The sequence below is a fragment of the Filicampus tigris genome, chromosome 1 (genome assembly GCF_054856515.1).
Source record: "Filicampus tigris isolate MCC_2025a chromosome 1, RoL_Ftig_1.0, whole genome shotgun sequence".
Taxonomy (NCBI): domain Eukaryota; kingdom Metazoa; phylum Chordata; class Actinopteri; order Syngnathiformes; family Syngnathidae; genus Filicampus; species Filicampus tigris.
Window position 1 is genome coordinate 30505790 of NC_141217.1, and position 24496 is coordinate 30530285.

General features: G+C 40.7%; 1 protein-coding gene across 6 annotated transcripts in view; it reads left to right on the forward strand.

Moving 5' to 3' along the window:
• Positions 1–794: 794 nt before the first annotated feature.
• Positions 795–24496, forward strand: part of rap1gapa (RAP1 GTPase activating protein a) — an 81232-nt gene continuing 57530 nt past the window's right edge. For 4 of the 6 annotated variants that reach the window (XM_086031344.1, XM_086031359.1, XM_086031438.1 and 1 more), the window contains exon 1: positions 13674–13787. In XM_086031344.1, coding sequence (XP_085887470.1) covers positions 13744–13787 — 44 coding nt within the window. In that variant the 5' untranslated portion in view covers positions 13674–13743. Of the gene's footprint in view, positions 848–2485; positions 2523–13673; positions 13788–24496 lie in introns of those variants that run through there. The other 2 variants (XM_086031410.1, XM_086031402.1) reach the window with 2 other exon arrangements.

The following is a 24496-nucleotide window of genomic DNA, read 5'->3' on the forward strand; positions in this document are numbered from 1 at the left end:
GCAAAAATGGAGACAGAAAAATTATTCTTTTATACAGGTAAAAATTTGAGTACAATGAGGCTGTAACCAAACCAACCAAAATGGATTTTAGATTTAGTGTTACTGTAAATCAAGGACATTGGTGGAAATCTTGAAACTGTATTTAAAGGGGAAGTTAGCGCAAATATTTGTTTCAAGAATATGTTCCAATTGAATATGTTCCACTAGTTGAAACAAGGCATTCTGATAAATATTGCGTTTTCTGAATAAGCGTTAAACAACCCGTTTTTAGCCATCTCTGAGGTCGCTGAGATGGACAAAAAACGAGTGATTTTTGCTGCTTAACTCATATTCCCCGAATGCAATATAAATCAGAATGCCATGTCTCAACTAGTGGGCCTGCATAGAACATATTCTTTAAAAAAAGATGCGAACGGCAGAGGTTCATTTAAAGATGATTAGCTGGCTAATTTACTAGGTCGAACTGGGTCCAACAGACATGAAGTCGCAGTCAACAAATTACTTATTTATATGCCACACTTCCCCTCCTTCACACTTCCCGGCCTTCAAAATAAATGCATGCCAGCAAACCACTACACAGCAGGTTTGCTACGGCGTTTTTCGGGAAGTAGGGAAGACGCCAGAAGAAGTGCATGAACTCCACCTTGATGTGCTAGCGTCATCCTTGAGTGCTGCGCGCACTTAAACTATACTCGTGGAGACAAGTCGGGGGGCGTCGCTTCAAAAAGATAGTGACAACAATGGATATCGTGCCTACTACAACCATAAAGGGACCGAGATGACTAGACGATGCATTTGATTTTATTGCGAAAATGATCTAGAAGGTGGCGGCTAAGGGGGAACGTGGGTGAGTAGTTTATTTTCACACACATACGTGGCATAACACCCACGCCGCTGCCAAACTAGTTTGCTTTGCAGCAGCAATGAGCTGTGTGGCGCATTCTCTCTTCCGTGTGGGAAATATGTCATATAATATGTCATCGCAACATGTGACACAATGGACCGATCAGAGCAGCAACAATTCCTGATGTGTGCGTGGCATGTGTTGCCTTGCGACCACGTCACACGCCTGAGTGTCGATTAGTGGGCCGGACTAAAATCCATTTACGGCCATGCTTAGTCCAGCCCTTTTTAAAAATTTGTCAGCCGCATATACACATAGAAACCCAGCAGTGCCATCCGTGCATAATATTAAGTAGAGCGGTCAAATTGATTGGCACGCTGTAGTTAAAGGACTTGTAACTATTTTTATATTGTTTAATACCTTAACATTGCATCGTGGTAATGAAATATACATATACAGAATTTAAAAAGTCAAGAGGCCAGGAGCATCTTACATCTGTACACGCAGAGTAATAACACATCAAAGTTTGAAAACAGTAAAAATGACTGATCTTATAGTTCTAGTGTTTTAGCGCGTTTTTAAAATGAATGAGCATTGAAAAATCAAAACATTCTACACACTGTCCTTTTAATAAAACACTAGATAGGATATAGTGTGCACATTCGGACACAGTCTTTAATAAAGATTGGACTGGAAAAAATTACCGTCATGGCGGCCTTTAACTGATTCAATTTTTTTGTTTGTGAAGGATTATTTCTACTTGAGGGTTGTTCTGATTTTGTACTTTGAGTATATATTTTTTTATACTTGAAAGATTTTAGTTTGTACTTGAAGGATATTTATTTGTAATTGAACAAATGTTTCTTTGTAAGTGTAAAACCTGCTGTATTTGTTTCTGAAGCAGGATATATATTTGTTTTACAGGTACATTTCTTATGTGCAAATCAAAATGCATTAGTTTGTGAATGATGTTTTGTATTTGCAAAACTCTGAGTTTGGTTATGAATTGTTAAATTGGTATGAGTAAATCATGTTTTGTGTGTTTGTGAGGTTTTGGAATGATTTTAACTGCACAGTATCTCAGCTCAGCCTAGACGATTTTTGAATGGCAAATCCTCTTTAATCCTGCTTTTTTGCCTACAGAAAGCAACATCTGTAGGGTTGCAGGATTATAGATGCATATTGTCCAATGATAAGTTTGTTAGTTTGGAAAAAATGGGATTTGTTTACTCTAAACACCCTGAGATCGGTACACTGTTACACTGCTTGTACAATATACTCTTGCTGTCTCTCAATATATTACCGAGATACGTGTTTAAAATGTGTTTGTATTATTTTCACATGTGTTGAAATACCTTAAAAAATTAAGTGCTGTAAATGCTACAAAAACTATGCCTAAGGAGTAGTTAAATAGTGCATTTTAGTATCGCCAATTTTGAGGATTTCGAAGGAGGGGAATTAATTTTACGCAACCTGCGCGAGCCTCCCGGATGCAATGAGGTGAATTTAGCTTTGCTTTGAGTTGTGCATGTGGGATTGACATGTACGCCGGGGCACTTTTCATTCATGTATCTCATTGGTTGCGCGGTTGCTAAGCAGCGCAGCATCAGTCGCCACTCCACTCTGCACAACAAACTCATTCACTTCAGCATGCGCCTGCAAACAGACAGCAGAAAAGGTAATGTTCTCTGCATGCTGCTCTACTTCATATCACTGTTAGTAGGCTCGCTTTTTTTTTTTTTTGGGTAAAAAAAGCATATAAGCGGTTGGGAAAATTTGCATACTGTGCAGGGTTCTCGCTGTAGTTTCAGAAGCAATTTTTCACAAATGACTTGGGCGCGTATTAATAATGAATGCAAATCTCTCCGCATAAAGTAGCTAATTAGTTGCATGACCTGTTTTTGCCACCAAGCGCTTGCTGCATCATTGCTGCGTATTTTTCTGTCTGCGAAACGTGTTTATTGGTGACAATGTGCTCATGCTGACCTGTGTTGTGTGTGCCTCGCAGGGGCAGTCCCAGCGTGAATGGTGCGTGTTGTTCATTCAATTATCAATATAGGATTCGTATCAATCAACAGTAACAGGGGGCCTGTTTAAAAGCACATTGAGTACGTTTACTGTTTAGTTTTCAGTCCACCTACACACCAGTTTTTTTTCCCAACATGAGTCGTCATTCGGTCGATTTGCTCTGACTTTTGAGCGCAAACTCGAGATATGAGTGCTATATTGTGGCAATGAACTCAAATCACTTCACAATAAGCAGCAGTTAGGCAGTTCTTCAAACAATCTTTCAAAAAAGAGACTTATACCTGTTTATTGACACTCCCAGTTGTTGTCTACTATCAAAATAAAGAGCAAACAAAGAGAAATACACCCTGTATACAGTATTTAGAAACAACCACATAAGGTTGGTTTAGAAATGTATTTTAGCTTAATGCTAAAAAAAACAAAACAATGCAAAACAGCATGTATGGGCTCACGAATAGTGTCTGTGTCACGGTGTTATACAGTAAACACAAACAGTGGAGCAACACATGTAGACAGACAATACAACAATACTCACAGGGATATATTTGTACCCTGCAACGAATGAACTAATATTACTGCAATTTACAGAGGAATAACTTGTGACGGTGTCCATGTATATCCTTTTTTATTAACCTTCGCCCAGGTCAACAAGACGCACACACCAAAGGGAGCAGCGCAATGTCCAGTAAAATTTTCACATGGTATCAAATTATGACATTATTGTATGTTCTTGACAATATAATATACAGTAATAGAGTGCTATTTTTGTAAATGAAAAATGTAACATTCAACAAATCTTTCCGCCCTTTTTAACCATGCAAGCCTTCCTCCATCCACGCCTCCATCGTGATTGTCTCTTGCTACGGGAACTTCATTTCTTCTTTTGTTCCCTATCTAAATGCTGTTCTGCTCCTCCCATCCCATCATGCAAAAGCTCTTCATTCCTTTTGCGCCTCCCGCTTTTTATTTCTCATCAGTCTCAGTTGAGTGCCTCTAGTGATGCTATGCTGGCGGTGGCAGCACGGAGAATTGTCAACCCCTCCTCCTAGCAGCCTCCTGTATTATTAAATGTAACGGGACCTTTAGTTTTACAAGCCCCAGGGATGATGGAAGCATTCCCTGCGGCAAGATGATGTGCACGGAAAGGAAGCCATAAAGCAAAAATGTGCGTTGTTTGTGTAGCTGGACGGTGTCAAACAGGCCACAATGTAGTTAGGGTTCCCCGCACAGTGTTGACTTTGAAAAATCACTCGTGGTGGCCAGTCAGGTTTTCTCTGCTGGCCCAATGTTGATCTCAAACACTGGCCTATCTGTACAATTACAATTAAAATTCTAATATTGCGTCCATGACGCGTGTGTTTCAAACGAAACCGTCTCACAGAAAGAAGACATCATGGGCATTTTTAAATCACATTTTGTAAATATCGTAAACGAGTGACGTCTACACTAGACTGTATACGCCTGCAGTACGATTGAGTAGGCACGACCACACCAAATCAGAAAAGAGTAAGCCAGCACCCAATCTTCCAATCAGCCGCCAACATACTATACTGTATATCTTCTTTAAGCCCCCGGTTTCTACACCATGACAACGAGGCGCTCTAAAGCGGTAATGGCAGCCCAAAGTCCCGGTCCACACGTTGGCTGTCATGTTGGACTTTTTATCCCCTCAATCTCTCATCTTTCTCCGTGTGCCGACTCACGGCCAACAACGAGGCGCTCTAGTTTAATTTTTGGCGTGCACATAAATTGATGTGGTGGGCCGGATCTGCCCCCTGGACCTCGACTTTGACACCTGTGTGCATGGATCATGTTTGCTTTTCTGTTGTTATATCATCAGATCTTCATATCTTCCTTTGTGCATGACATCCATCCATTTTGGGACGAGTTGAGCATGATGGGGAAGTCCCTGCAGTCAGCAACTAATTGGCTCTGCCAGTGTGCTGGAGGGGGGCAGTTGTTATGCACTCATAATTCAGATGTCACACTACATCATTAGGGATGATTTATTATTATTTATTTTTTAAATAAAAGCAATGTTGTATGTGGGGTTGGATCAAACCGTGTCGTAAAGACCTTTTGTAACAAACAGCCAAGTCCATTGTGAATGCATTCTACCTTGATTGGGTCACACTTTGTTTTTTGAGATTATATAATGATGTCATCCCACAATTGTTTCAACCCTTATATGCAATTCATTTTCCATGCACACACAATATGTTAGGCCAATAATATACTCATAATAATTGTCTATGAACAACAGACATTTTCAAAACATATTGATAGGCTGTCCGACGTTACAAATCGAATGATTAATCCTTAATCAATCTCCTGTGATCCTCAAAAGACCACAATAGGTCAATGTTTCGGAGGGAACATGTACAAATATGGTGCACTGGGAGCATAGATGGTTCTCGCGACTGTTTCAAGCTCTCCCGTGAACACCATTTCCCACTGTCTCTCCCACTGTCCCCCCAAAATTATACATAAATGTAACTTTTGCTTATTTTTTATTTTTTGGTATTGTTTTTGATATTCCCCTCTGGCCGGCCCTTCGAAGAGCACCAGGTGCATTATTTTGCGGGAAACAATGCAAATGTGGTGGTAAGACAACACAAGACAGTTCTCTGAGTGGTTTCAAGCTCTCTCTTAAACACCACCCATAGTGTCCCATACAAAAAATTCACAGTGGAGTTTCAAGAGTTTTCCTCATTTAACACACACTATAAAATTTAATATCCATTTTCGTCGTCATTTCAAATTTGACCGGACACAGCCTCAGTGTACACAAACTTTGTAGCACAAAGTACAAAAGATGATTTTTTTTCCCCTTGTGTATTATGATTCACATTAGTCAATAGTCATCAAATATTAGGGTGGAAGAATAACATTTAGGATAATTTGATTGCTGTCAAAACAGTACAGAGTGCGATGAATGATTATAGCTAGCATTGTCAGCCTGAGAACGTTAGCAAGCGAGGTTGCGCACATGCAATGGCAGCTTTGCCATGGATTATTTATCAGCGGGTTTATGTGAGGCCAGCGGGCTGCGTCGCTCTTTCCTTGCCAAACATGCAGCGAGCCCCTCCGGCTTAGTTGCCACGAGGATGATGCCAGTGTGGCTCTGTAATTCGCTGCTCTCTTGTGACCTCGTGTTCCACTTTGATGTCTGATGCATTGGTGAAGGCCGTTTTGACTGCATCCATGTTGCAGCATGAGAGATGCATGATTGTGTGAGCATTAACACAATCAGGGCGCTGTGGATAGCACACCATGTGAAGTGAAAAATGAGATATTAAGCAAGATCAGAGGTTCTAAAATTGACACTTGCTGGGCCACAAAATAATTCACAATAAATTCTTAACTAAGCCTACCTAACTTAGCTCTGGGTCAGTTAAACGCTCTGATATGTAACATGTCAAATTTTAAAGTGAACCCAACAATTTCATTACAAAATTATATTCTAAGTGGCCCCACTAGTCGAAACACGGCATTCTGATTAATATTACTTTTGTGGAATATGAGTTAAAAAGTAAAATCCACCTGTTTTTGTCCATCTCAGGGGGCGGCCATTTTGCCACTTCCTGCCAACTGAAAATTAGATCACAGTTGCTCAGGCCTGAGGTAACAACCAATCACGGCTCAGCTTCAGAAAACAGGTGAGCCGTGATTGGTTGTTACCTGGTTTAGTGACCATGTCTAACTTAAAATTTGCCTCGGAATTTCAGCCTCTTAACAGTAAATATCGCTATTGTCCTCCATGAATGGAGACTGTCTGACTGTTGAATCCAATTAAGACATTTGCAAACATCTGCTTTTAATTTGGAAAACAATGATCAACATTTTTGCTGCTTTTCTGACGCATGTTAGGGACCAAATCATAATCAGTTCACGTTTGTGCATTTTCTGCACAATTTGAAATAATGTCCAGTTTTCAAAGTGATGTATATTAAAAATGTTGTTTCCTGATTCATCAATTAAATGAATTCATAAATAAATAATAATAGTTGCAGCCCTAATCATACTTTTAAGACTATCATGGAATAATACAACTTTATTCTTGCAATGTAACAACGTTTTATCCCGACAACAGAGCTTTGATTTTGAAAAGATTATGACTTTTTTGTAATGTTTAATTGGCGTTAAGATTATGAATAGCTCCTTGGAAAGATTTCTTGGACTGTATTTTTTCTTTTCAACGACTGTTGCTATAATACATTTGCATGTCAGTTCATTTTTTTTTTTTTTTTGGACAAATCTCACTTACGTTTAGACTCATTCTCATACTTTGGTGGCTTCAACAAAAATATACGTCAGAAATGTGAGGGGATTTGCGAACCACAAAAAATGCTCTTTGCTCATCATCACCCATTGAGTTGTGTCCTTTTCGGTTACGGCCAATACATGCTTGTTTGATGTGACACTTTTTAACACGTGCGTTAGCGTGTCCTGAGTCGTCACATGGTAAACCTGATGCAAGAATCATTCAGTATGCGAATCGTGTAAAAATACACTTGCTTACAGGACTATTTAAAACAATCAAACAACTTTGACTTAAATATGCCTCCACCTGATTAATACCAACACATATTACAAAACGCCATTGGCAGGCTAGTGATAAACAGCGACACCTTTGGAGTTATAACCCTTTAAGCAACGGGTAGTTGAACATAAACAGTGGAGCAACACATGTAGGCAACAATATCCCAATAGTCTCAGACAAATATTCTTTGTCCTCTGCGAATAATGACATATTATTTTAACTGCAGAATTCCTGAGAGTAGTGGAGACTTAATCATTGGGTCAACTGCATTTTACTGCCCTCGGTGGCCAACGGTGGGCACACCATAAGGAGCAGCACAAGAAATTGAATTGAAGCATTAAATCATGATGAACAAACTGTTGGTTCTTACCATTCTATTTAATTGTTAATACTGATTACCTCGGGTTTTTATGAAGTGCAGTAATGTAGAGTTCTATTGTTCTTAATACAAAACATGTTGGTGTTTTTCACCAGCCCCAGCGTACATACATTCCACTCCCATTTAATTCCTCACTAGATTAGACAGTTTTAAGGTTCGGGTGCTCATTCTGTAGGTTATATAGACCAGTGGTTTTCAATATTTTGGCCTTTAATTACTCTTTGAGGCAAATATGAGCTTTCTGTTAGAACTTATGTTTCACAATAAAAGTATTATTAAGAAATGAATGGCGTTTGGCTACTGAAATGTCAGAACCTCGTAATCTCAAAAGAATGCAGCTCATGTTAAGATTGGAATGTCATGCAGTACTTTTGACAATGCAAATAGAAGCGAGTTCTTATTCAAATGCAGTGAATTACACTTGTGAAACAGGTGGAATTAGAGGGGAAAATAAGTCATATTCCTCTCTGTAGTTTAGGTAGAGAAAAGGTCTCAGTCGGGGTGTCCAACCCTCCACAAAAGATGATCTGATATGATTCTCAATGGGGTACTATACGATTCAAGGGTGTAACGATTTTAAAATGTGACAATGGATTCAGTTCCATTCAATGGGTTTATGATTCGATTCAATATGGTGTGGCTTTAGCTTTTTTCATGTTTATGAATAAATGTGACATGTCAAAGCTCTCCAAAGCCCAAACTGTCCAAGGTAATTTAATTCAAATAAACACCAAAGCATCAGTCACATCCAACTGATCTGGTGTACATCTCTCATAAAAGACGATTCACTACGTATACGGATACATTCATTGCAACCCAAGTATGCAGCAATTTTGAAATGTAGCGATTTGTTATCAAATCAAAACCGATTTTCTGATTTGAATCATTTTTTTTTTTGTTGCAGCCCTAAAAGAAAGATCTTTTCTTTCCTTTTTTATAAAAACATTTTATTTTCCGGCCCCCTTGCTATCACACCATGGACGACGGACTTCTAGATAAGAAACACTGAAAGGGATCAGCATGAACTCCTTTAGATGGTTTCAAATTATGCTCACACATCATGCAAAGAAAGGTTTGTTCATTCCATTAATTTCCTTTCCCCACACACTTCAGCTACTACCTGGCTGTCCAGAAGAGGGCGCTATTACAGTGCATCTATTTATCGGTCCATCTACAGCAGGGGCGCCCATTACGTCGATCGCGATCGACCGCAAAGGCATCGTGGGGTAGATCACCAGCCTATCATCCGTCCTCACTACTGTATTGCTACGTTCACACCAACTGCGTTGGGAGCGTTTGTGGCGGTTTCAATTGGAGTCAATGTAGTTAGCGCGGGCGGGCGCGGCTGCGTGCGGGGTGACGCGAATGATGCGTTTGCAGCGGTGAGACGCGGAGCGAAGCACCGGAAATCCGCCCGTTCGCTCCACTCGGCTCGTATAAACAAGTCAACTTTTTTGCCATTCTGCCTCGCGGCAGCCAGTCAGCATCGGGAATAGTACGTCGCACACAGCGTCCTGTTCACTCGGCGGCTTTTATTTTAAACACTTCTTGAACTTTCCCAAGACAGCAATATTGATAGCATTAGCATAGCGTGCCAAAACGTTGACTTGTTTTATACGCGGCGAATGGGCGGATTGTTGTTGCTGCAAATCTGCTTGAAGCTGGCTATCAGAAGCTAATGTTCCGACTATGCGTCCCTGGCCGATTCCATTCAGTGCAAGTCATTAGAGTAAGGTAATTACAAAACATTGTTTTTGTTGTGGCGGCACGGTGGTCGACTGGTTAGCACGTCCGCCTCGCAGTTCAGAGGTCGTGGGTTCGATCCCGGCTCCGGCCTCCCTGTGTGGAGTTTGCATGTTCTCCCCGTGCCTGCGTGGGTTTCCTCCGGGTACTCCGGTTTCCTCCCACATTCCAAAAACATGCATGGTAAGTTGATTGGACACTCTAAATTGGCCCTAGGTGTGATTGTGAGTGCGGATGTTTGTCTCTGTGTGCCGTGCGATTGGCTGGCAACCAATTCAGGGTGTCCCCCGCCTACTGCCCAAAGACAGCTGGGATAGGCTCCAGCACGCCCGCGACCCTTGTGAGGATAAGCGGTATGGATAATGAATGAATGAATGAATGAATGAATGTTTAACTAAGACAGCTTTTTAGCTGCCAGCAACCACCGTCCGATGTGATGATGAAGATGATGATGAGGATGACGCCGAGCAAGCCAGGGGACATCATGAGAATATTTAAGATTGCGTAATAACACAATACTATTGGGTTTTATTGCACGTTTTCACTTTTTATTGCGTTATTTCGCACTAAAAGTAATTATTGCAAAAAGGTAATGTTATTTTAGGAGGAGAACGAATGTCTTCCACTTTCAGGTCATAGCTTTCAGTGTTTTTTTTTTTCCCCTCGTCACTGAAATGAGCATCCACTAGATGGCAGACTAGGCCTGTGAAAACAATACTGCAGGGACTGAACGCACATGAAAAAGAGCACTCCAAGGTTGTGCACGCTTAGGAAGGCAGACTTGCTTTTTAAAAGAAGCCAACACAACATGTCAGCCGGGACTTGACCCGGTTAGGGACGATTAGAGGGATGGACGGAAACCTACCTCCGTCCTTGCTTAGTCCATCCTTTTATAAAAGCGTTCTTGTCCTCCGTCCGACCGGCCACAAAATGGGCCATTCCGTCCCTCGTAGCTCTGCTAAAATTACTGAGGAGTTTTGACTGACTGTCTGTATTAGCCGGCCCCCAGGTGGCCAAGGCGCTTGCGTCAGAAGGAGCAGCTCAATAGCCATTGAGTTGAAGCAAAAAATATGGCAAAAATCCTTTACATTCTATTTAATTATGTAATTACTCGATGATTTTATACAACACAATATTATAGGGTGCTATTTTCCTTATTCAAAGACACATTACCCCTTTGTTGACAAAGGCTGGAACAGATTAATAACATTTCCGCTCATTCAACGGTGAACGATGATTTGCGATAGGAGTGATGTAAGTCACAAACATGGTCACAGAATGAAATGAATGTGTATCTCAACGTAATTCCTTGCCCTCATATGCGGACCCTGGATTGAGACAGTGTGAAAGGCAATAGTGTGCGCGTGGGCAAGTGTTGGGGGAAGGGGCAGTGCTTCAGCAACAAGTCATCTCTTCAGCGCCGTTATTTTCAGTGCCAGAGGAGTTTAAATACCGAGTTTGTCCGCACGATTTGAAAGTGCAGTCATTTCCACACACAAATTAGAAAGCAGCACTACATGACCAAGCAATCCTATTCAATGATCCTAAGCCATATATATCTTTTTTTTCTTCTTTTTTTTAAAATAATATACACTGAAGAAAGTGAAAGGTGAGAAAAGGCCTGGTTTGTTTCCACTGACTTCAAAGCACAATTGCCCTTTGAATACTTGCACACTTGTACATATTTGGACGGCAGCCTTTCCTCTGCAAACTCTCCAAATATCCGCTTCTACGTGGGGTCTTATTCACTCAAGTATCTGCAAAATATTTAGAAAGCATACAGGGGCAATAGGCAGTGTGTTCATTGCCACACAGGATAAATATTGAGGGGGAAAAGGACCCTCCTGCCTTAAGCGGCTCTTTGCGTGCTTTTCATGTTTTTTCAGTTCAGCTCCTTGGTTCGTGGCCGGTGACACGAAAGCACAAAATTGTCACAAAAAAAGCTTCAGGTCTCACAAAGAACATACACTGTCGTCAACGACTGCAGTCATGTCAGGGAAAGGAATGAAGAACAAGGGCTCGACCGATATCAATTTTTTGAGGCGGACATCGATAGAATTAAATTACGATAACCGATTCATCAGACGATTAACTAAAAAAATATAAATAATGAATAAAATAACTTTAACTTGGAGGGGTCCATTGATACTTACAACAATGATGAGGCAGAGCATTTGACTGTTTGACATTACACTGACTTTATCATTTGTTGAACTTGAGCAAAATTCGTCCAATTGTTTTCTTGTTAGGGGAATGTTTGAATGTCACTATCTTTGACTCATGTTGTAATGTGTAAAAAAAAAAAAAAAAAAGGACAAAAATCGAAAATTTGGGTTTAATTTTAGGCCGTATGAGGGTCAAACGAAAACAGAGATTAATTATAATAATAATAATTTGTTCCAGAGTCCAAGCAGGTTCCATTATGAACAGCATTTACTGTACAGCACGGTCAATGTTTACTTTGAAGTAACCATTTTTTATTCATTGCCATTCAAGTATATGCAGAAGTTAACTAGTCTTGCATCAGTTCATTTGACTCTTTTAAGCGTTCCCTTCGTGGTTGCGGAAAAGAACAAGCACGACCTTTACGTTACATGTAATGAGTCCAAATTTTGTTGAGCTCCATCTTTCGTGTACCACTGTTTTTGCACTTACGTATGGCCATAAGTGTACCACCTGATCTTAAAAGTAAATCACATTCTAAAACTGTAGGGGGAGTCCAGGAGCAGTAAGAAACAAGGACTTGTGGACTTGTTGCTTTAATTAGTGACATTGACACAGGTAACGCTATCCCTCATGAATCTTTCTTTGGAATGCATTCCAGAGGTCTTAAAAAAGAAGGCAACTTGAGAGGCAGATGCATAAAGGGATTGGAAAGTTGTTGTGCTGCCGTCCTCTTCAGTGTGCAAGCGTACGTGGAGCAGGGCTACCTGTGAGTAGGATGTTTGCGTTTGACAGCTTGTCTTTCGGAGAGCTGAACTAGTGGCCTGGCAAGTCCACAAAGGTCTTTCGACCCGTCTGAGGATCATAAGAACATGCAGTTCCTTATCAGATGTACAGTATGACAGAAATGCCATTTTAAATATGGACAAAATGCCCAGCCGTTATTCGTCATCCTTCTGCAGCGTGGGTACCCTTCCGTCGTCTGTCATTTACCTTTTTTCACGGGGATAAAAAATAATACCTGACTATAGGCCGGTCTGCCTCTGATTTTAAAAGGACTTCCATCAGCGTCTCTAAACTATCTTTTAAAATAAAAAATCGAACCTGAACCCCCTGAATCGTGTGCCTTCGATGAGCCGCTTGTCTGACTGGGAGCACTTCATCCTGAAAAGCTGCTTATATAGAGTTCTCACATGCACTGATTGTTTGTGATTGGTGGCCCTCGTTGTAGAATCGACCGGCCAATTCGTAAAAGTTGAGTCGGAATCGTCGACCGAAGACCGTTTATAATTAGAGCCGGACCGTCCTATAGACCAGGGGTTCCCAACCACTGGGGAGCGGACCGGTACCGGGCCGTACGCCATTTTGGAACTGGCCGCGGCGGGCCGCAGAGATGAAAGAAAGAAAAAAAAAACGTACAGTACTTCCGGTTTATTTATTATCTGAGCCTGAAAAACATTTTATTTTGAAAAGGGATTCTCTCCGTTACATCCATCTATGACTGACTCGTAATGCATGTCAAGTTGTCTCGGTCGCGTATCGCTAATATTAAATGCACAAGCTAGCAAATAGGTAAAAGAACCAGACGTATTTGGAAAGTTTCCACCTCCAGTCGGGGAATAGTTACAGGGTATAGACTTGTATGAACCGGTCTGTGGCAGAAAAAAGGTTGGTGACCACTGCTATACACTATCTCCACTACCCCCCCCCGGAAAAAAAGACGACAGAAGGGTACCCACGCTGCTGACGGATGACGAATGTCGGACGCTCACTTTGTAGTAAAATTCCCATCTAATGCTATGCGGTATTGGAAAAAAAGCCTGCCACTACACTTTTTGATTCCCAGGAGACTGCCGTTGTCAGCACCCCCCCGTTCCATGACCCTCATCCTCTTTCCCTCCCTGTTTGTGAAGGAGGCGTGTAAGCAAGAGGCAGTGCGCGTAGGCCTAGTTGGGGGGGGGAGTGGACACAAACACACACACGCTCCGTCAGAGTAAAGTGACGAGTCCATTCAGCTCTCGGGGGGACTCAGTCACAGCAGGAATGCCGCAAAGAAAGAGGAGTTTCACTTTTGGAGCCTATGGAGGGTAAGAGTCTTGTTCACTCTCCAGAAGAACGTGATGATACGTATGTGTGACAGATCGTGTTTGGTTTGTTGCTCGGACCGAGTCCGGGATTGATGACTTTGCACATTCTCGTGCGTGCGTGTGCGGCTCCATGTTTGGATTGCCATCGTGTTTACCACTGCGGCTTTCTGCTCAATGATGATTTAAATTTTATGATGCCTCAGCCCACATGAATTAATGGGCCACTCCTGATTTGGAAGCTGTAAAGTTTAGTTTTACTGCTGACATTTTCCTGCTCACCTGTTGCAAATTTAAGCTAAGAAAGGTGTGTGCCACAAGCATCTTCTAATAATGGACACTCACGGTTAACTTTTTACGGAATTGAACAGGTGCACTAATACATTTGTGCTAATTTACTGCATATGGAAGCGTGTATATCTTCAGTATACGATTGTACATGAAGTTTTCTTATGAACACCCATAATTATGCACTTTTAAAAACATACAGGAATGACAACGAAATCGAGTTTTGAAAGTTTTTGTCACACTTTTCAATCAATTGAATGCCCATTGTGCTGCTCCTGGTCTTGGCCACCGGGGGACAGTATGAGACAGACATATGGCTATACTATTCATCGAGAGCTTCAACTCCTCTATCCTCATCTGTACGGCACTAATTAGTTCTACACAGAGGATAAAAAATATGACTGAGTGCTGTTATATTGTCTCTACATGGTCTCATGTATTGCTGCACTTTTTGTGTTCAGTCAGTTGCTTAAAGGTTTAGAGCACCCACTACTCGAAACACGGCATTCTAATTTATATTGCATTTGTGGAATATGAGTTAATCAGAAAAATCCACCCATTTTTAGCCATCATAGGGGATGGCCATTTTGTCAATTCTGTCACCTGAGAATGACATCACAGTTCCTCGGGGCTCAGGTAACGACCAATCATGGCTCATCTTCACAAAACAGGTGAGCCGTGATTGGTTGTTACCTGAGCCCACAGTCGAAGGCGCGGAAGTGGAACTTCCGCCCGCCAGCGCAAAAGCATTCTGCTCATGTGACAAGGCTAAAAATACAATCGTTTTCGGACTCACTTATACACTATGGCAACACAGAAGGACCCGGGGGTGAACGAGGTTGTGTTTGCTCTTTGCTGTAATGTCTTATTTTGCTGATCTGATCAATCATTGTCATTGATCGAGCAGGCAAATTATGACATTACAGTCAATCACCGATTTTTGAATGGTCTATCTGATCAGTGTAAAGTCTAGTAATAATCATTCACTTTCTATTTTTTTCTCTTTTGATTGGGCATTTAAAATGGAAAGCACAAATAACACACTGATTCTGAGGCCATGTGTGCACTTCTCTTTCCTACTTTTCGGCACAAAACGTAATTTTCTCCATGCTCACATATGTTGCCTGCAATTACAGTGTTAGTTACAATTTATACGTCCCAGTTTTGGATGATTTAAAGTAACTTTTAATGCATTGCGAAAGCGTACTGGTCCGGTCACATGTCTGCACGACAAGAGCGTACAGTACATTCTCTGTTGCTTGTCGCCTCATGAGCACTTGCTGATGAACTAAATAGATGGACGAAAGCTCAATGCTCAATCTGTGGCCTCAGGAAGGGGAACGCCGTCAGGTGACATCAACAATGTGATACTTGGCGTCATGACGACACACAGGAAAAATTCTGTCTCATTCAGATGCCTAAAAAACAAAACACACTTTTTTTGTTAACCCTTACGCACTGTTTTGGTCAAATTTGACCACTTTTGACATCTGACAACAATAAAATATATCCTTAAATGTAAAGGATTTAACATAAATTTAAGGATGGACTTTGATCTGTGTATGAATGTCAAACATGCTATTAATAGATTTTGAACAGATCTGTCGTTCATAATTTGATATTGACAGTAAATTATCATGATGATAATAGACCTGGAGTATATGAACATGTGTGCATGGTTAAATGAAAAGTATGTTAACTGACTTATTTTTGTAGACAGTGCACATTGCGCTTGGCGTTAAAAACTGGTTCATCTTAGATGATTAGACTGTATCAGTTTTAAGTATAGTTTAGTGTGTTTGGGAATTTGTCAGACAGCGCTGTGGTATGCCAGACGTTCCGGCAGACAGAGGGCGTTTTCTTCTACACGCCCTGGGCGGACCTGAGAATTTGGTAGGCTAGAACTTAGACCATCACAGAGCAGGTCTAAGTAGTGGCGCAGGTGGTGTAATGCGATTTTGGTCTATTTGATTGAAGTGCAGGGAGACAGATTCTGTGCTCCGCCGATGTGTGCGGTGGATGACATCAAATTCCATTCATAAATGTGACAGCAGTGTGCATCAAACCCTCTGAATCATTGTAGAAATCACTTTGTTGAATTTATTATTAATTATTTTCATCATCTTTCTTATATTTTTAAACCGCGGCACTGCTCTGTGGCAAGGTGGGCTGGGGGTCGGTGTCACAGACGGACATGAACGATCGGGGTGGAAGTTGGTCTCCAAGTGCCAATTTCAGTGATCTGAAATCCCCCTGGCCAATCACGACGACTCACTGCTCACCTGTCTTCTGGGTTTGGTCATGTGACTTTCGCAAGCTGAGCCTTTAGGCAATGTGATGTCATTTTAAATGGGCTGTTACTTGTATAGCGCTTTTCTACCTTTGGTACTCAAAGCGCTTCACACTGTACCTCATCTGCCTACTGATGACGCAGCATCAGGAGCAACTGGGGGTTCAGTATCTTGCTCAAAGATAATTTGACATGGTCACAATGGCCGGGGATCAAACCCACAACCTCCTGGTTGGGAAATGACCACTTGCTGCCCAAATCATATTCCACAAATGCAATATTAATTAACACTGTCAAAGACACATTTATCTGTCTTTTCACAGTCCGTTCAATCCCAGGAAGTTATTTATATTTCTTAGGGTAAAAGAGGGTCTGAAAATGTCTGGCATTGAATGAGTTAATCAGAATACCGCGTTTAGACTAGTGGGGCTGAATAGAACATATTATCCATCCATCCATTATCTATACCGCTCATCCTCACAAGGGTCGCAGAGAGTGCTGGAGCCTATCGCAGCTGTTTTCGGGCAGTAGGCGGGGGACACCCCGAATTGGTTGCCAGCCAATCGCAGGGCACACAGAGACAAACATCCGCACTCACAATCACACCTAGGGGCAAATGTAGAGTGGCCAATCAACTTACCATGCATGTTTTTGGAATGTGGGAGGACACCGGAGAACCCGGAGAAAACCCACGCAGGCACGGGGAGAACATGCAAACTCCACCCACAACCTCCGAACTGTGAGGCGGACGTGCTAACCGGTCGACCACCGTGCCGTAGAACATATTATTGTTAAAGACAAATTTTGAATTGACTTTCACTTTAATGTTTGTCTTTCTCATTTTTGGGATTCCTCTGTGTTCCGATTACAGTGTGACTCAACATAAATACAGTTGCGCCCACAACGACTCTGCAGTAAGACTCGATTCACATGCACACAGTCGTATGAGCTTACTGTTTGAAAGAAAATGGGCCTCTGTCGCTGAGAGGGATTTGATGTCCTGCTGCCTGATACATATTGTACTGAGACTGGAAGCGTGGATGAGTGTGGGGGGGCATTTTTTTTGTTTGCATGACAAAAGATGATTAGACTGCGCGGCGGGGCTACTTGGGGACAGGAGGCCATTCAAGTGCTTTTCCAAGGGCAGAGGCAAAACAAACATCAGATGGAGGCCGAGCTCTTCAGCCCCCACTCAGGCAGTCCACCTTGCATATTTACGCACTTGGATGCTTTTCAAGCATCTGCCGACGAACAGACACTGTTCCAGGTTCAGATCTTTTTCATGCTGCTAATTAGGTGGCATTCGATTATACAGTAATCCTGTGTGTTATATGCTGGCGTATCACGGGACAAAATGGGATGATTTGCTTTAACCACAGTAAGGGACTTTGTCACTCGCAAAGACCATAACTGTGATCAACTTGCTCTACATTTATTTCCTTACATACTTATAATCACGTAATATATTTTTTAGTGACAGCTAACTTATATTTATTTTCATGGTAGCAAATTACTTACACTGTACGTAAGTACCAATACTAAAAACACCAGTAAAAGTAGATACTATAGATAAGTACTGATTCAACTCTTGTACATAAACAAAAGAAAGAAATGTCAGGCTCTGAAATGTAGTTCAGTACAAAAGTAAAAATACATTTTACTGTCAAATGTGTCATATAATCATTTGGATCTATTGGCACACAACAACAAAAGCTTTGATGCACACAAGGTTTCAATTCAAGTCAAGTCAAATGTATTCATACAGCCCTTCATCACAAGAAAGTCTCAAAGGGCTTCACATGCCCATAGCTGACAACATCAGTCCCTTCAAAGTTCATCAGTGTTTGTTCAATGTCGCAAATGTTGGCAAAACCTTCGCCAGATGTTCGCCAACAGTTTGGGTGATTTTTCTTGTCGCAAGGACATTTGGAAAATATTCAAAATTCCTTGCAACAAGAAACGTACAGGCGAATTACTGCCGACCGTTTGACGAACATTTTTGACCTTGAAGGAAGTATGACGCGAATGCACATTTTTCTACCTTCACCAACAGTCGGAAATGTTCTCCCCTCAGTGCGATAGGGGCTTTTCCAAAAGCTGTTGCTTTTCTTTTACTGAGGAGGAGGAGGTGATGACTAACAGCAGCAAAAGGAAGGATGATTCATCTGATAAAGGAATGGCAGGATCTCTGGCAATTCAGCTTCCTTCTTGGGCTACTTCTGTTTGGAGACCATGTTGAGGTGTACTTAGGCTTCTTCAAGTTTGTCTACGCTTTTTTCACTGTAGCCTACAATACCGCCCAAATAAATTTCTCATTTCACGCCGAAGTCACTCCACCATCATCTCACCTATTAGATGCGCCGTCTGACATCACGCCAAAATGGAATTTTTTTTTTAATCCGTGTGGCACTGATGCTGGGGCAGGGGATGCAGTAGCAAAACACGAACATAATTTGAGCAACCAGGGAGCAAAAGCCTCCCATTTACTTCCAGGTTGGCTGCTACGCAGGCACTTCCAAATATGGGCACGCTTGCACTGGAGTGCTGCTGTCCTTGCCTGCTGCCTCTTGGCGAACACCAAGACAAGACCCCAAGATAAATTAATGGAGAGCTCAAATGCAATTACCTTTAACTGTCTCCATTTGTCTTTTGCACGTTATGTCATCATTCGCAGTTTGAAAAAAGTAATACGCCTATTCTGACAAAGTAAGAAGTAAAAAGGACAAGATAACTGTTTTTAAAAAAATCTGAATACCGTATTTTCCGGACTATACGTCGCTCCGGAGTACAAGTCGCACTGGCCATAAAATGCATAATACAGAAGAAATATAACATATATAAGTCGCACTGGAGTATAAGTCGCCCCGCGGCCAATCTATAGGGAAAAAAACGCGACTTATAGTCCGGAAAATACGGTACTGAAGTATAGTCACAAAGTATATATACTTCATTGCTTCCCACCACTATTTACTTTCATGTTTTACTAGTAAAATACACTTGTATTAGGAACATATTCATGGAAAGAATGAAATCCATTTGAAACTACTAATGCTGTTTTTTTTTTTTATGATGTCAGCTGTTTCAATGCTTTCTGATGCATATCAATATGAATGAACGCACCATATCAATACTGACCATCACATCTGATACCTGCTGCCTGAATGGCCGCATAATGAGTTTGTTTGTTGTGAATCTGCTGATGGATGGCTCTTTGACGTGTGCGTACTGTACTAGAACTTGTAGGGAAGCTAAATGAGAACACTCAGCTATTTGACACACACGTTTGTCAAAAGCCTCATTCAGTCTCTTGTACAGTCTGGGCTTTTTTTCCTTCTGTGTGCTGATGCTATCTACTGTATTCTCATGCATTTTCAAATAGCAAAATAGTATTTATTTTCCTGAGTTATTTTCATTTGAGCTTCAGTCAAAACACTTTTGGATTTTCATTATCGACTCTTTATAGTTACTGTAAAAGTCGTCTAAATTTGGCACAGCCCAGAGAAGAGTGTTGTTAACAACTCTGCCAAATTTTAAGGATTAAAAAGATTGCAGAGTATATTAAATAAGTCTGAAAAATCAAGCCGGTTCTCTCCTGTGGGGGTTATTGCAAGCAAAGATGTATTTTTGGGGTGTAGGTATAGCTAGCTAGCTAAATGCATGTCCCAAGTGCAGCTGATGATGAATGATGTCATGCCCGACTCCCAATTGCATCACACGGAGCTGTTTTAGCCTCGCCCAGAAATCAGGAAAACGGAAATGGTGAAAAACAGTTTGATACTAGAGCTCCACAAATTCATTTGAAATGAATACTGCATAGTTCTCAGTCTTTGCACATGCTTTCAGCAATTATCTTCAAACATGTATCATGTGGTTGGATCACGGCTCAGATTCAGAAAACAGGTCAGCCGTGATTGGTCGTTGTGAGCAGTTGTGATGTCATTTTCAGGCGACAGAAGACGAAATGACCGCCCCCAGGGATGGCTAAAAACGAGTGCATTTTGCCGTTTGACTTATATTCCACAAACGCAAAATTAATCATAATGCCGTGTTTCAACTAGTGGGCCTGTTGGGAACATATTCTTGAAAAAAATATGTTTGGGTTGACTTCCGCTTTTACAGGCACTTTTAAGTTAAGGTGCTGTTAGTAGTCTATATATTTCCTAACCTTAATTTATGCCATTTTTGTAACCAAAGTGAAATTAGGTAAGGTAGGTGCTTTACGTTGTGGGCACAGTGATTGACTTGTTAGCAGGTCCGCCTCACAGTGCAGAGGTCGTGGGTTCGAATCCGGCCCTGGCCTTCCTGTGTGGGGTTTGCATGTTCTCCCCGTGCCTTTGTGGGTTTTCTCCGGGTACTCCGGTTTCCTCTCACATTCCAAAACATGCATGGTAGGTTACTTGAACACCCTGAATTGTCCCTTGGTGTGATTGTGAGTGTCACTGGTTGACTATCTCTGTGTGCCCTGCGATTGGCTGGCAACCGGTTCATGGTGTACCCCGCGCACTGCCCGAAGACTGCTCATGAGGATAAGCGGATCGGATAATTGATGAATGGGTTTTGCATTATTATTTTCTTGTGATGAAATCTGCCAATCAAGTCAGGAAAAATTCCACTTTGCTGGCTTGATATTTCTGGAGGTTCTCACGGTTGTGGGAAATGTGAAACAGGAGATTGAGTTGTTTTTGAAAACGATTTACTGAAAGATGTATTTGTCTCACGCATCTTGCATTTGCGCTACTTCTTGAATTTCACTCATAGAATGTTGCCTCCAGCCCGAGTCAGTGCAGCTGATTGCGAGATGAACAACAAACTTGTTTGCTTTAAGCTGGATTTATTCAGGAGCCTGCTGACCTACTTGCAAGAAGCCATGTTGCTGAGTTGATAACATAACACAGCTCGCTGGAGATGTGGAGCAGGAAAGAGAAGCTTGAAAGTTGCTCTTACATTGAATTAGACAGCGGTTGTCCAACTTTTAGTTTGAGTCCAGGGACTAGGGGTGTAACGGTACGCGAAATCAACTTCGGTTCGGTATATTTTCGGTACAAAAAAAACAGATTTTTTTCAAAAAATATGTTTATTTTGAAAAGATGACAAGTAAATGGTACTTTTTTTTTTTTTTTGGACAAAAAAAAATAAAAGCGAACCATTCGGAAGACATTCTAAGAAATTACACAGAATAAAAAATACACTAACAATAAAGATCTCTTAATTTTATAAATTATCAAGACACTGACATCTTTAAAATAGGCTCCAGCACGCCCCGCGACCCTTGTGAGGAGAAGCGGTACAGATAATGGATGGATGGATGGATGACATCTTTAAACACTCAGCAGCAACAGCCTATGACACATCTAAGTATTCAAGTTAAAGACAAGTTGTCATTACAGTACGTATATACTTTTTGTGATAAAACAAAATGCATACAATAACAGTTACAATTATTGCTAACTGGCTATTTAAACTCTTTTTATAATGAAATACAGTAACTTTAAAGTCTTTATGAAATTATTTACACTTTTTAGGCATTGAAATCTTTGAATGTTCAACAGCATATTGTAACGAATTGGGTTATCTGTGTTGTGATGTTTCCGAGGTTCGTGAATGCATCGTACGGCTAGCGAGCGAAGCAGCGGAGAACGAAGAACAGAGCTGTTGTACTTTGTTTTTGGCTAAAAATACTGCTTGCTTCCTCGTTTAAGAAACATTCAAAGTCGGATATTCGTTATTATGTTAGACGTGTTACCTGCAACATAGCCGCCGATCTCATGTAGCAATGACGGCACACAACTTTGGGACTTATAACTATATAACTATGTGTGCGTCTCAATTTTTCAAATCATCACGTTGAAATGAATTGAAATGCTGTTAATTAGTTGAAGGTCGTCTCAAAAACACACAGCAAAAATGTTTGTAATGTGTTTTTTGTTTTAATGAGGAAAATAATACTGTACTTTATGAAATAATTGTTCTGAAATAGAATGTAAAGAATTAAACATTTTTGTTTCAATTCAGTGGAGTCGGACTTCAGTGAGCTGCAGTTATATTAGGCGTTTTTGGAAAGGATAAAGAATATATGCCTGTGAGTATCATTATATTGGCTATTAGTTAGCCCTTTATGACGATTTTTATTGTTTGTTAGCATTAAGCTAAATAGACTTGGAAGCACTGGTCTAGAGTTTCCTGATATTCGTGTCCATGGAAACCGGCTCATGTGTGATCACTAGACGAGAGGTCAGAGAGAGTGAGAAGCAATACTTCTTCCCCCTTTGACACAAATGAACCAGTTCATCAAGTCGATCTACTTTTTTTTCCAGGCGAAAAGCAGGCAACGCACACTGTTTGCACTGTGTAAATATAACACATGAACCACATGCACATTTGTTGTAACCTACTTTTGTCTATCGTAACATTTCAGACAGACTTGGCTTTGTTTGTTTGTGTCTAACAGACTGGAACCAAGAAAGACAAAAAAAAAAACAACTGACATTAATAGTGCAGCCAGTGTTAGCCAAGTTACTCCCACAATGTAGTTTGTAAAACATTATGAGTTTCTGTCATTTGAAAGTACTGAGTAATATGACATTATGACAGTTGCTGAATCAGTGTTATTTTGTATTTTTCATAATAGTTAGTTTTTATTTGGTTTTGACTTGTTTTTTAAATTTTTTAGTTCATTCAAGTTTTCAAGTTCATTAGTTTCTATTAGTTTTTTTCCCCAAATATGCTTTATTTTAGTTCAGTTTTTATTAGTTTCATTTTTCAAATATTTGGAGTGCTTGTTGAGTTCAAGAAAAAAAGGTGTTGTCTAATAAAATAAAGTAAACTACAGCTGTCACATAACTCGTGCACGGCTCCAGCCTAACTTTTCTTACTAGGAACACAGTGGCTCCTAACCTGAAATTTTAGGGGTGCACAAAAATCACAAATCGACTTGCCAAGTAAATGTTCACATTTCCACAAAATTTCACTATATTGCGTAAGAGTGGAGCAGAGGTTTGTCAACAAGAAAATATAGTATAGTATTTAATTTAAAAAAAAAAGGAAATATATTGGTCATGTATGCGCGAGTAGATGAAAAATGTACACAGTTGCACTGTCTCAAATTTTAGGAGTGAAATGCCATCATTTAGGGGGAATGGCTCAGTGCCAATACTGTGCATCATATGTGAACTTCAACAAGTACCACTTAAGACCTGTAGGTGTTGAGTACTGAGTGCACGTGCTGAAGGTTACTGGGAAGAGTTCTGTTTTGCTTGGCGTGCAGAATAGCAATGCGTGTTGAAACGTCTTAAATTCATGTTACACACCTCATGATGTCAGAGCAAGAAACGATCGGATTCTTTGACCTTGTGACTCTTTGCAGACTCGTATGTTTGACTGTGTGGACAGGAGGTCTTATGTACTTTGAGAGTTTGTCCAAGGGGATCGATCTAATGAAAATGTCCTGGATTGGCTCATGGACTAAAGTAGGCGCGCCCTGGCTGAGTCAATTGGTAGGAATGCCAAGAAATTTAAGCAGCAAATGAAATTAGGATGTTTTTTTTCTAGAAAAACTTGGACAGAACTGTTCTTCACACTTGGAGTACCTTGGCAACGAAGCAAACATGAAGTTGTTTGTGTGTGTGTGCGTGTGTGTGTGTGTGTATGTTTGCATGTGTTTCAGAAGTGCTGTTTAACGTCCACTTCACTTGTATTTCATGCAGTGGCATTATTTTGGTTTGAAAGGTGGGGGGACGAATATTTTTTTGTGGTACACCGCTGATGATCTTTTCATTAAAAAAAAAAATCAATTTGGTGTAGTTTGAAGGTCAAAAGGAGAGAAATTTGGTATAAAACAACAGCCTAGAGCAGTGGTTCCACAAGTATGCTATGATGTGGGCTCCCTCTGGTGGTATGTTCAAGAATAACTAAAATGTTCAAACTGTGCCGAATGTTGCAGGGGCTTCAACCTTTTTGGGGTTTGAATCCAGTACAATACTTTAAGTGCAGTTGTATTTAACTTTAAAATACAACACATTTGCATTTAATCTTTTAAAAATCTTTGCTTTCAAACATTTGAGGTACTTTTTTTAAAAATTAACTTTTATGTGCAGTACATTTTCATTCAATCACGATTTTTATTTTCCACATTTAA